We start from the raw sequence: 12,939 nt of genomic DNA, 5'->3' as shown, positions 1-12,939 counted from the left end.
AACTACACATTTTCTACATAGCAACTACATATTGTGTAAGAACGTAAGTGGGATCAAAATGTTACGTTATTCGACCACTTGTTGCTTCTCACCGATAGTATGGGCATTTGTATACCCTATTTCTTTACAGTAATGTAAAAATTGAGTTTTCCAAGCCACTTATTAACACTAAAAATTACTGTTTCTTAGAGTGACATGTTTTTATCGATAAAAGCTGCCAGATCAATTGATTTCTGCTTAAGCCCGCCTACGTGATTATTTGAAAATGCAGCAGATTAACTTCTTTTTTTTGCACCAAAACAGATGCAATGTGCAAGTCATAATCAAAAAAGAAAATCCAGGGAAATTGCGTGACTATTTGACTCGAATTGTATCCAGATGAGCTCGTTTCCTGTCTGGCTCATTACCCATCCCCATTCTGCTTGGTTGCTGCTTCCTTCAGAATGTTCTGCTCCTCGCTTTCCCTTTCTGAATGGTCACGTCACGTTTATTAATCGGCTTAGGTCTTGGTTTGGTTTGTTTTTTAAATACGCAGCGCGGTCCTTCACTACCGGGCACGTAGCCCATTGTTTGGATAGTTTTAGGGGCAACTGCGTCGACAGACGACAGATCCGATCCATAAGCATGAAATATGTGACACGGGGGTAGGTAGGTAGGTAGGTTTGAGATCAACGAACAACTCACAGACTTAAGGACCGGTTATGTCAGCTGTCGGACGCTAATTCAGTCGGTTAATGTTTAGTTCTTTTCATTATTATTCGCATAACTACAAGTAATATTCGTATTTGTATAACTAGCGCTAATCAAGTCTAAAAAAGCAAGCAGATATGTGGATCGTAGCAGAGTTCGCTTCTGTACGACACGAAATTAGTCAATTAAATCACAGATGTATTATTTTGCGCACACTCGTCCACATCCACGCCGGGCGTCCGGTCCGGTGGCTCGGCATTTAGCACCAGGTTCTCGATGGAGCGGAACGAGGCGTCCTCTAGGTGCGTGGACATGGCCGTCGCAGGCGGACGTGGCAAAGTGTTGGCAATGCCACTTCCTGCAGCCCCTCCCTGACGGGGCAGCGGCGGCTGGCGATGACGCACTGAGGAGCGCAAAATGGTTACCACATCCTCGGCGGTGTATGGACGCCGCTCCAACGTGGCCATGGCCGAGGTGGACACCGTTTCTGAGCCTGGCCGATGCAGCTTCCGGCCTAGGGACTGCGAACGTTGTGCATAGCTGGCATGGCTGGGTCGCTGCCCAATCTCAATCGACTCGGGACTGCTGCCACTGCTGCTGCCAGCTGGCGATAGCTCTGCCTCTGCATTGGAGCTGCTGCCCGCTGGATTGGTTAGTATGGTCAGATAGTCGGGCGGTGCCACCGGCGATCCAGACTCCGCATCGATGCTGAGCACGGGTCGCGTGCGCCTGGAAGAATCTCCGAGTACTCTGTGGATGGGGAATACTCTGGCTATCATCTGGGAGTGGATCTGTGCGAGATTTGTACTCTTTACCTGCGCACGCTGCGTCTAATGCTCTGGCGCAGAAGCTTGGCCAAACGAGCTCCGGTCGCTGTGGTGTACGATGGCGGCGGCGTGTACTTGGGCGGGGCATCATTCTGGGCGTCAAGCTGCCCATTGTCTTGCTGCTGGCCGGCGGCATTGCGACGGCCCTGGGTTGCGTTCTGGCGGGCCGAAGGACGTCGCGGCTCGTCTCCCTCCTCCGGCGGTCGGTACAGCAGTTGAATGCGCTGCAAAGTGGCAGATAAATCGGACATTAATGAAAGATTTCCCAGGTTATTCCGAAGCTCAGGCTTACCTCTAGGATGTCGGGAGGTCCGTGGGTCAAATACCGATAGATCTGGATGATGGCCGTAACGGGAATGACCAAAACAATGCCAATTTGGATGAGGCTGCCCGTCTTTCGCAGCCAGTAGCTAAAGTACGACTTGCCGCGCCAGTAGTAGAACTGATTCGACAGCGATGCCTTGTAGTCGACCACCGAGAGCGTGATCAGGCCAATAGGCAGCAGAACATTCCAGGAGAGGGCCAGGAAAGCGGACATGGAGCCGCACATGCGCAGATCATTCACCAAGTCATCGCCATTGTAGGGACGACCGCGTATCAGGAACACACCAAATATCTGAGCCGTCCAGATGATGGGTATAAACCAGGAACCGCCCAGCAGAAAGTCCACGTAATACAGTATCGAAATTCCCACCTCGGTGGCAAACGGAATGCTGAGCAGCAGCCCGGTAACGCAGCTCAGCAGCACGGAGCTGGTCGAGTTGCCCAAAGCACTCGAGATGGGCTTCCACATCACACACAACTGGGCCAAGCCAAAGCACGCGAACAGGGCAAACGCCACCGCAGCCCACACCCAAGAGATGCTCTCACTGGCCAGCGATAGAACGGCCGGAAAGAGTTCGGTGATGAAGCGCAGGGCCTGGAAGCCGCTCTCAATGTGAATCATGGTTCGATTCCGACGATACGTCTCCCCAATGAACGACGAATAGTGCGGCACCAGCGAGCGTGGATACGACAGCAGCTGGGGATTGGTGTTCGATTGCAGCGAGTACACGGACGTATAGCTGTCGGGTTTTTCTGGCGAAGCAATTGAATTTCAATTAGTTTTCTATTCTGTATATTCTCTTCTTAAACTCACCAAAGGATCCTGGCACATAGACGTAGCCATGCTGCCAGAGAATCTGGGCACAGCATAGGGCCAGCAGGGCCATCAGCCCCAAGCCCAAAAAGGTGAGCAGCACCAGGACAATGGCATCGCGTCGCAGGGTCAGCTTTGAGGCACTGGCATGGGTCCGACTGGTTATGGCTATCACCGAGGCGCCCAGCAGGCCCCATGTGAGGAAGGTCTCCTGTGTGGCCGCCGTCCAGCTGTTGGAGTTCACCAGAAACTCATCAAAATCGCTGGCAGCGAAAATGTTCTACAAAACGCACACAGAAACGTACAGAAATGTGTTATAGAAATGCCAGAGAGGAGCGTTTATAAGGGACGAGACGAACCTGGAGCTTTGTGGGATCCACGACATAGAGAAACTTCACAGTCACCACCATGAGGGCCAGCAGGGGCAAGGTGTTGATGAGATATGCAAACTTGCCGAGAGATTTCAGTCCTTTGCAGAGTATGAGGAAAACGCCCGCCCAGATGAGTGCCAGGTAGAAGGCCAGCTGCTGAAAGGAGAGGCAGTTAGTCGGTTAGATCGGGGGGGAGGAAGTGGAAGGATTGTGGAGAGTGGTTGGGGAGAGGGAGCGAGGGCGGATCACCTACCCGATCGTTGACATGAAAGCGCACGTTACTCGCATCCGTATGCTTGGCCAGATGCAGCCGCTGCAGGACCACAATATTGAAGTACTCGGCCACCGTTTGGGTGAGATTACCGGTGGCATTGGCCGTGTCGTAGCGATAGGGAAAGGCCAACTCCTGCCAGCGGTAGCCGATGCGTTCGGCTGTGGGAAAGACATCCCGCAGATAGACCAGTATCCAGGCAATCGACACCGTCGAGTAGATGGCCAGGAAGCACTGGACCATCACCAGAGCAATGCCCACGCCGGAGCAGATCGGACTGATCTTCCACATGGAGACGGGACCGGCACGAATCTTGGCTCCCAGGCACATCTGCAGCCAGAAGAGCGGGATGCCAAAGATGATGGAGAGCATCAGGAACTGGAGCAGAAAGTTGCCGCCATAGTTCATGGTGAGCACGGCAAAGCGGCACAAATTGAAGACTCCGAGGGTGCAGGCCATCAGGGCCAGAGTGCGACTGCCGGCATGGGGCCAGTGGCTGTTGAAGCCGCATTTCTCTCTCAGCGGCAGATGAAGCGGCTCCAAGGGGGTGGTGCTGCTGGCACTGCACATGGTGGTGCTCTGCGCCTGCAGCTCCACCTGGTCCTGATCCCGATCCTCCTGATCGTGGGTCGTGCTCACCGAACTACTGCTGCTATCCGAGACCAGGGACAGGGGGCTGGGCATGCGGGAGGAGCGGGCCGAGCTCAGTTCCGAGCACGTGGTCATCATTTGATGCGTTGGCGTCTCCGGCTCGGGCAGATACACCCTCGTTGGTGCACTCTGCGGCCGGCTCTGTCCCACAACTGTGGCTCCACGAGACGGTGTGGGAGGTCCCTCCAGGCGGCGACCATATTGCCGGGGTCGCTCCTCGCTGGAGGCTCGCGCCGCCGTCCGCTGTTCGTTCTGGAGCAAATTATCAAAGATGTGCGCCTCGGTGAGCATCTCCGAGCCATACTGTTGCGGTTCCTGCTGGTGGGTCTGACAATCGCCCTGCGAGAAGCAACGACGCATATCCGTCTCCCGACTGGGCGGCAAATCCACTAGCAATGTGGGCAAGTCATCTTCTTCCCCCACTGTGGCTTTGGTCTCATCTGGCTCTGGGGGCTGCTGCTCCATGGCGCGTCGCAAGGACTGACGAAGCCACACGTCTGCGACTGGCTCCTCCAGTGAAGCGTCCAGGGAGGCGGCACTTGAGCAGGCTGCTGCAGGAAAAACAAAGTTTATGTAAGTTATTGATTTCTACCGATTTGTTGGTTGTGCAATTTACCCGCTTGGCTTGTGCTGGGCCTCAGGGAGCAGCTAAAGGTCTTTCGTATTTGATGCTCCCGCTGGAAGTCTCCGTCGCCCATAAGGCCACTGGAGGTGGCATCCTCATCCAGGGGAGACTTCTTGTGTGCCTTTCGTTTCCTACTCAGCGGCAGGGTGCGTGTTCGCGGCTCTCGGTTTAGGCTTGAGTGACTATCGATGATGACCAAAGAGTCCTCTCGACTCAGGGCATTGTCCATTTCCTCCAGATAGTTGTCCAGATCCATCAGATAGTCTTCCACCTTGTCATCGTCACTGCCGCTGTTCATCGAGGGGGAGGTGTTGCGAGAGGGGGTGCCATTCAGCTGCGAGGCACCGTGCACGTCCAGTATGGCGTCCAGTTCATTCAGCACACAGAGCTCGGCCTCATTCGTGTCGCCCTGATCTCGCTTGATGGGCGTACTCAGGGGCGGCGGCTGCATGTCCTGGCTGCCACAGAAGGCACTTCGATCGTCCTCGTTTATCTCCATCTTAAAGCTAATGGGTTGCAGCTGCAGCTGCTGCTTCTGCTTTGATTTTTGCTTCTGCTGATGGAAGCCCTGTGGTGTTTGCTGGATCTCAATTAGATCCTCGTCGCTCAGTTCATCGTCGTAATAGTCGCAGGCCTGGCGCATCGATTCGCTCGAGAGGCTGTGCGAGAGTCCATAACGTTCGGGCTCCAGTTGTTGTTGTTTTTGTTTTTGCTGCTGCTGTCTGCGCGGCTTGCCCGCTGTGTGTCCTGTGGATGCACCTGCTGACGAGGAGGATGTTGATGGTGTGGGTGGTAGACTAGCGTAGGCATTTGAATTGCGTTTGAATTCCCCCCGGCCTGCTGCTTGTTCTTTATTGTTCATTTTGTTTGCATTGCCGCACAGCTGATTTCTGGGGCTGGTGTGTTGGCAAGCGGCGTCTGTTGTTATCCTGCTGCTGGGCCCAGTGTTGAGCAGGGGCTGTGTATTCAAATTGGTCCTGCAAAAAAGAAGAAGCAACTTAGTTAAGTTACTAAAGTGCTGTTTTAACGATCTTTATGCACTATCTGGCCATTGAGATAGGTCAGCGGTCAGTGGAGATCTGATTAGATTAGCCTGCATTATATGCAAAAATGTGCAATCAAATGCAAACAAGCGCGTGCTCTCAGCTTTTACGATTGTTTGCACGTGGGTGAACCCCCCAGCTGTCCGTTTTGTGACAGCCGCAAATGGTCGAGAAAATAAAAATATAATAAATAATTTCATATGTGGGTATAGTATGAGAGAAACAGAGAGAGAGAGAGAGCGAAGTAGAAACAAACAGTGCGGATAGCGCATGTTCATTCAACTGATCAGGTGAATGTACTTCCGTTAATAACTCTTTTTTTCATCCATGATATGTGCATACATATAAACAATCTGAAAAGGGAGTGGCGTGTGTTGGTTCGGGGGACCGGAGCGGCAGACTAGGCACTCAAGCCGCTCTGGCACGTTACCTCGATTAAAGTCAAATTTCTGTGTTTTATTTCTTCTTTTTTCGGACGCTGCCGCTGCCGCTGCCCGCCGTATTTTCAGTCTCAAGTCGAGAAATCTGGCTGAATCACAGAGTCTCTGGGGTCTGGTTTTCTTGTTTCGGTCGATTTTGCATATGTATAACCGTGACCTTCACAGAGTTTTGTCGCAGTCGCTGTTTTGTTGGGGCCATAAAAAAAAAAACATTAACTTTAAAGAGATCGGATAGGCACCGCACCGCAACCGCACAGCATCGCATCGCATTAGGGCTGTCGCACACAAAGAAAATCAGTTAACCTGTTAGGAGGAGTAGTATAGTATGCAGTTGTCTCCGGCTAATAGAATAAGCAGCGTCCATATATTAATTGTTGACTTGAGAGGTCAAATTATTTAGCGAACAGATGCCATTGATCGCATATTCACACACACTTTCCACTACCCGTGCCCTCCACCCCTCCCTCTCTCGCACACTCATTCTCTATACGGGGCTGGACGACAGACATTACGGGTCTCTGGGGAGACGTACCGTTAAATTTCGCCGCTGCTCTCGTTTTTTCGCATCAAATGTCAGAGAAATAAAGGCAAACAAGACAATTAGTGCTGCCGTTTGAAAATGCAGTTTGGCAATTGGCAACTCTGTCCGCACGGTCATTTATGCTCCGAATGATCAAGGTATATTGAACAGACGGTAAGGAAAAATCGTTTAAGCATCCAAAATGCCAATTGTAACCAGACATAGTAAAAGTCACTTCAATTGGTGGCAAAAAAAAAAAAACTTTGTTAAGCGGACACCTGGAGCGCCTTACACCTTTATTTAATAAACCTTGCTAATGACCTTCGGTGGGGGCTAAAAAATGGCAACACCCAGCTGCCAAACGGCAAAAGCGGCTAACAACTTGTTTTCTTTTCGTTGCAATTTTAATGCAATTTACAATGAAATTGACATTCACCAAACAAACAAAATAAAACTAGTTAATGCTGGGGTACACGACGCACCGCACCACGTACTAGCTCCAATGAAAAAACCTATGATCGCGAGCGATGCTTGCAAAGTGTGGTTTCCTTTCCACTCACATTGGTTGCTGTGTATGTGTACCTGGGGTTGCAACGCAGCACCGAATGGTACCGTTTTCGATGTGAGCCACCAGTCAGTCTGTCCCTATGGCTATTATTATGGTTACAAAAAGAAAATCAAAGTGCAGCACGTTTTTTCCTTTGCTTGAGCGCCATTTCCTATTTGACGCCACAGAGGGTTAGAGAGAGATAGAGAGACAGAACTGACAGCTGCCAGGTTTTTCTTTCCAGCGAAGCCAGCCCGGGGGCTTGACTGGTACTGGTGCTGACGCTGGCCCTGGTTTGCGGGGCAGTAAAGGGAGGGGAGGTGGGTCTGATGTATGAGTAATGCAACAGCCAGAATGTTGCAAACTGCAGCAGCACGTTCAATTAAGTTCAATATTTGAGGAAAGCAATGGGTCAATTGCAAAACAAACGATCGTGCAAATGTATACAGAAAAGGCAGCAGATTCTCTACGAATAAGCAATGGAGATAGCGGGAATTTCGTTATTTATTTGTTTATCTGCTCATTTGGCATACCGCAGAACGGGAACGGAACGTGAAAGGGAGCCCTGCCATGCCCTGCTTTTGTTTTTTTCTGCGTTGTGGAAATCGCTTTTACAAAACAAAACACACACACACAGATACATACATAAATACGCACAGTCACATTATCCGCTACTTATGAATAACTGTTTTTCAGCGGAATAAAAAAACAAATAACGAAATGCTGAGTGCTGCTGGATTTGCCAATGCGGCTTGAATGGGGAATACCTTAAGTGGGGATTGGTCATTCCCTAAGCGATCCAAAAACAAAAAAAGAACCACACAGCTGTTTTCCCAAAAGAGTTTGACCCGAAAAACGGAATGGAACCACCGCGTATGCGCAGCACGCCCCAGCCCCGAAACATCATTTCAGATTTCATTTTAATGTGTGTCTCTGTGTGTGTGGAAGTAGTATTACTTTCGGGTAGAAATAGTGAGATCTGTAGATACGATACGTGTCGTGCTCTCACTCTCTACCTCACCTCCTCTCTCCTTTGACGACCATGTGTGTGTGTGTGTGTGTGTGTGTGTGCTGCTTTTGTTTCTCGCATTTCCAAGCCCACGAACAAACAAACAGAAGAAAGAAGATTCCAAACTTACGAAACAAATCAAAAGGGAGCTGTTGTGGGGCAACTTGCCACACAATCGCAGGTCTAGCGCGCCTTCTCGCTCTTTCGCCCACACTTAGTACGAGCAGTTAGCATAATGCACCAGTCACACACTCACACTCGCACTAGCACACACTCTTAGTTAGATGTATTTTTATATGAAGAATACTCACACACACGTGCACGCTATTGGTAATTTTGATATTTTGTATCTTGTTTTCCTCTGAATTCATCAGAATAATTTGCTTTTTTTTTCGAGTTGGGTTTCGTTTCTGTTTGCGTGCTACCGTCGCGACCAAGGCGGCGACACTCGAGTTAATTTCGTTCTGCAACCGCACAACTTCAAGAAAATGTTAATAAAAAATTTTTAATTTTTGAACTGGCAGTGCAACTTCAAGAAAATCAGTGTGACCGCGGATTTATCGCTCAAATATACCGCCTGACTCTAATAAATATACAAAAATATACTTTGTCAAATATACCGTAAATATACTGACGGAAACGACAGTATACGTTGATATTCCTCGCATTTGATATTCGGTTTAATATTTCTAGCTAGTTAGCCCTCTCAGCCCTAAAATAATAATTTTATGAAATCTATTAATAAATTTTGTACAAACTTGGCTAGTTTTCAGAACTCCTTTTTATTAGATGTTTCATAATAAGCTTCAAAAATTAACGGCCAAAGCAGTAAACGAAATGTGACGTCATTTTGCTGGTCAACCAGGTTTCAGCTGTGCGTATGTACAGTTGTATACCCTATTTTCTATTTTGAATTTTTAACAAGCTGCTTTGAAACATTAATTTTGAATTTTTCTTAGATGGACATTGTTTTTAATTAATTAATTATAGCCAATCAATTCGAATCGATAGTGATCGATCACGATTTGAATTAAAGAGCGGGGCAAGTAAGACACCTATTTAACATTTACATATATATTTATATTTCGTATTCGAATCGAGATTTCATATTTTTATGTGTAGTCTATACCTTATCAGCGGCCTATAAACAGTATCAACAAAAAAACACACTTGTTAATAGGATTACAATAACAAAATAAAGATACGTGATAAACGCAGCGACTTGTGTACAACCCTTCACAGCTAGATAGTACTGGTAGTGTTCGGCGTCTAGTGATAGGAGATTGCTTAAAGTTTTTGTGATGTGTTGCTCTTCTTAAGAAAGATTAATCTTAGTGTATTGTATAGACTGTGAAGGGTAGATAACGTTTAACCGCAACCTATCAGTTATTTAACATCAATACGGATGATAGATCGCCATCACCAGATGCAGTTTTGCAGGTATATACTCAGTAGGTATTATATAGTTAAAGGTATTCGTATTCCATTTCCATTAGCTGACCAACAGATTATTTGAACTATTTTTTCATTAAATTAATTTAATTTGGCGTTGGGTAATCAGAACCCGAACATAAACAAAAGTTCGAAGCATCTGTTCTTGCCAGACACACACGGAAGGAATACCCTTAGTAATTATCTAATATATGTACTGTGTATTGATATATGCCAGCGGCTGCTGCTCTACGATAGAAATGTGCGCACAAATCCCTTTATGTCGGCCCGGCACATGGGACAGTTGGCCACGCTGGGGGCGCACTGATTGCACGTCGCTGCAGGGCGAGAGGGTTTGAGTTTGAGATAACAGCGAGTACAGATATGGCATGACTTACCCAAGTGACCGCAGGGCAGGAACACCACCCCAACCTCCTCGTCCAAACACACTTTACACAAACGGGCGTCCTTCAGCTGGCGGTTCTCCTCCTCCAGAGAAATATTGCCATTTGGCGACGCCAGGGACATTCTCTGCATCTGCTCCGAGATGTGTGTCTGGGAAATGACATCCGGCTCTGGCTTGATCTGGGTGACTTCGGAGGCTGCTGCCGCTTTGCTGGTGGTGGCTCGACAGCAATCAAGGGGCGGTGCAGTTGGCTCTGTAGGCTCCCGCACCTCGACGCCAGTTTCGCAGCCCGCCTCGTCGAAAATGGCATGCAGCAGTTCGTCCAGTGATTCGAAAGCACAGCCTGAGCTGGAAAGCTTGCGTTGAATGGTGTTTCTCACCACTCCTCCATCTATGCCCAGGGCGAGGGCTTCTTTGGCCGGCCCCTCGTCCATGAGGGCATCCAGATGGGGAGCTGGAGCCGTTGCTATCTGGGAACCAGACGATGCCGCCATAGTCTCATGCACCTCGCGCACAAAGCTTGGTCCCTTGGCCAGCAGCACATACTGACATTTAGGCGACCACTTGGCGTGCTCGTGCCAGGGCTCGTCCTCCTTCTGCCAGGAGCGCAGCCCAATATTGCAGTGGAAGCAACGCACCTGATCCCCGATCTTCTGATAAAAGAGACCTGCCTGAGCCAGTGGCACGGGGGGCTGAATGTTCCCAATGGGCCAGTCGTTGAACGTGCGCATTCGCGCATCCACGCAGGCGTACTTTGGGCGCTGTGGCTGGGTGGTGGGCTGGGTGGGCAGAATCCCCAGCTCATCCAGGTTCTTTCCAGCAAATTCGATGAGCGGTCCCATTTGGACACGCGGACAGTTGGGGAAGAAGCGTCGGTGCTCCTCAAAAGCGTTGTCGTTTTTCTCCCACTTGGCTATAATGCCATTGCACCACACGCACTTGACGTGATCCAAGCGATTCAGATAGTAGAAACCAGCCTTGGCCAGAGCTTGAGGCGTAACATTGGGATTCTAGGTGCAAAATAATGAGATTTATGCATTTTCACAGTATCTCTTTCGACTTACTGGCCAGTCCTTGAATGTCTGCAATCGGTTCGCTTCCACGAGCAGATCAGGACAGGCACATGGGGAGGTATTACCGCCATCCACCATGCTGTTGCCTTCGCTGTCGTTCTCCTGACTCAGCGTCACATTGCCGCAGTGATTGGGTGCAAGCACCATGGAGCAAATGGGGGAGCAGCGTCGATGTCTTTCGGCCACTTGATCCCCGTACTCCCATCTATCGATGCGCACATGACACCAGTTGCACTCGGCCTCCAGCCAATTCCCTGTGGCAAAGAAACCATTCGTCACCAATTCCTTGGCACTGACGGGGGCATTTAGAGGCCATTCCACAAAGGTGGCTGTGCGTACGCTCTCCAGCTCCAGTCGAGCTTCCGTCATCGTTGGCGCACAAATAACTAATCTTCACTTCTGTCTTTGTCTAACTTCTTATTTTTGGTGTAAGTATGTCCCCTTACAATGATGTAATTGGAATTTAAAATTGATTTCAATTTTTCCTTTGACAGACACCCCAAAACGTAAATAAGGCAAAACAGATATAGGCTAGCAAGGTATATTACGGTATGCTATGAAAGTTAGGTAAAATTCGGTATATTTTCGAGGGATTATTTTATCGATAAATCTCCTAGTTTAACAAACCAAAATATGAATCAAAATCTGTTCAATTATCTGTTTAAAACCTTTTTAACCTTTTTATGTAAGTGTTTTAAACCATATTGGGATCAGACAATTGAGCAGCTCACTTTTACTATTACAGTTCTCCATGTCTCGCGCTCAAATGCTGAAATTTCCGGCCTTCTGAGTGCCCTACAATATTTTGGCCTCTATGGAAATGGATTGGAGTCTCTGGGACAATCTCGCGGCCAGTGCGAGTATTCGTTCGAATCTTTCGCCCTGCTGGGGGATCGCTATACTTGTGCGCCAGACGATGAGCACATATTGCACCTGACACAGCTGCCACCGCAGCGCAAGCCGCCCATAATGATCAAGTGCCTGCAGCCGGAGGCAGCGCCAGATAATGGCAACGGCACAGCGCCCAAGCTGCTGATAATGAAAAGCGCCAAGGACATTGTGAACTTGCTTAAGCCCATTGGCAATGCCACCAAGCGGCATGAGCACGGCAGCTGTGTGGTTGTCCACTTTTGCACGGCCACGAGCCTGGAGTGCTCCCGTGTGGCGCCCGTTATTAACCTTCTGCCCCATCTCTTTCCCACGCTGCCTGTCGCCTACATCGATGCGTACGAGTTTACCCCCTTCAACGCCGAGTTCGGCATTGTCTCGCTGCCAACGCTGATGATCTTCCATCAGGGACGACCGTTGATCAAGTACGATACCTCCTGGACGGACTCGGAAAAGCGCGCCTTTGGCAGATTCATCATGCGCCACACAAACGTAAGGACCGTAGACCCCAACAGCATAGATCCTCAAATCCTGCTGCGAACGCTCACCGAGCCCCTAGCCAATTCGCCAGAGGTGCAGACCGACTACTACTTGGGCATGGCCTGGGCCTTTATTCTGCTATGCCTGGCCAATTATGTGAGGGGCACAGTCTTCTGGACGCAGCTGGTGGCGATGGTGCAGCGCAACTGGCGAGAGTCCGAGGAGACGCAAATGGATGTCGTTGACTAATAGGCCAAAGCGGGGGGGGTTGGGTTATCGGGAACGAAGTACATACATACGCTTCACATTTACTAATGTAATGTATTTAATGGTTTAATTAAATTCACATCAACGTTACTTAAGCCTTATTTAGTTATATATATAGATATATATATTTGGGGGGAATTTTAATTGTAATGCCCAGAGCAGAGCCTTCAAAATTAGTTAGATTCGTGTGTCATCTCCGCTCCGTAATAAAAGCTTAGCGTCTAACCAAATCTAGGGAAACTTGAGAATTTGTCCAAAGAGT

At 49.1% G+C, this 12,939-nt stretch overlaps 3 protein-coding genes across 7 annotated transcripts; 1 reads left to right on the top strand and 2 right to left on the bottom strand.

Moving 5' to 3' along the window:
* Nucleotides 1-741: 741 nt before the first annotated feature.
* Nucleotides 742-8,673, bottom strand: LOC111081571. Of its 4 annotated transcripts, none has more exons than XM_022377667.2 (8): nt 8,444-8,673; nt 4,565-5,550; nt 3,280-4,499; nt 3,015-3,182; nt 2,656-2,935; nt 1,810-2,594; nt 1,506-1,741; nt 742-1,440 (listed from the first exon to the last, which is right to left on the bottom strand). In XM_022377667.2, the coding sequence occupies exons 2-8, from the start codon at nt 5,433-5,435 to the stop codon at nt 876-878; spliced, it is 4,125 nt and encodes a 1,374-aa protein (XP_022233359.2). In that variant the 5' UTR covers nt 5,436-5,550; nt 8,444-8,673; the 3' UTR covers nt 742-875. The 4 variants fall into 4 exon arrangements, with proteins under 4 accessions (XP_022233359.2, XP_022233361.2, XP_022233362.2 ...); XM_022377669.2 differs by having other exon boundaries at nt 3,280-4,496; XM_022377670.2 differs by having other exon boundaries at nt 3,015-3,179; nt 3,280-4,496.
* Nucleotides 8,674-9,190: 517 nt separating this feature from the next.
* Nucleotides 9,191-11,563, bottom strand: LOC111079227 (death-associated inhibitor of apoptosis 2). Its single transcript, XM_022374325.2, has 3 exons — nt 11,034-11,563; nt 9,962-10,979; nt 9,191-9,901 (listed from the first exon to the last, which is right to left on the bottom strand). The coding sequence occupies exons 1-3, from the start codon at nt 11,409-11,411 to the stop codon at nt 9,813-9,815; spliced, it is 1,485 nt and encodes a 494-aa protein (XP_022230017.1). The 5' UTR covers nt 11,412-11,563; the 3' UTR covers nt 9,191-9,812.
* On the top strand, nt 9,523-12,717 carry LOC111079229. 2 transcript variants are annotated; one of them, XM_022374331.2, is made up of 2 exons: nt 9,523-9,583; nt 11,788-12,717. In XM_022374331.2, exons 1-2 carry the CDS (start codon nt 9,538-9,540, stop codon nt 12,657-12,659), a joined length of 918 nt encoding a protein of 305 aa, XP_022230023.2. In that variant the 5' UTR covers nt 9,523-9,537; the 3' UTR covers nt 12,660-12,717. The 2 variants fall into 2 exon arrangements, with proteins under 2 accessions (XP_022230023.2, XP_022230022.2); XM_022374330.2 differs by lacking the exon at nt 9,523-9,583 and adding an exon at nt 11,616-11,727 and having other exon boundaries at nt 11,788-12,710.
* The last annotated feature ends 222 nt before the right edge of the window (nt 12,718-12,939 follow it).

Source organism: Drosophila obscura, unplaced genomic scaffold (genome assembly GCF_018151105.1).
Source record: "Drosophila obscura isolate BZ-5 IFL unplaced genomic scaffold, ASM1815110v1 contig_17, whole genome shotgun sequence".
NCBI classification, from domain to species: domain Eukaryota; kingdom Metazoa; phylum Arthropoda; class Insecta; order Diptera; family Drosophilidae; genus Drosophila; species Drosophila obscura.
Note: the sequence above shows the minus strand (reverse complement) of the source record. Positions and strands in the feature narration are given on the sequence as shown.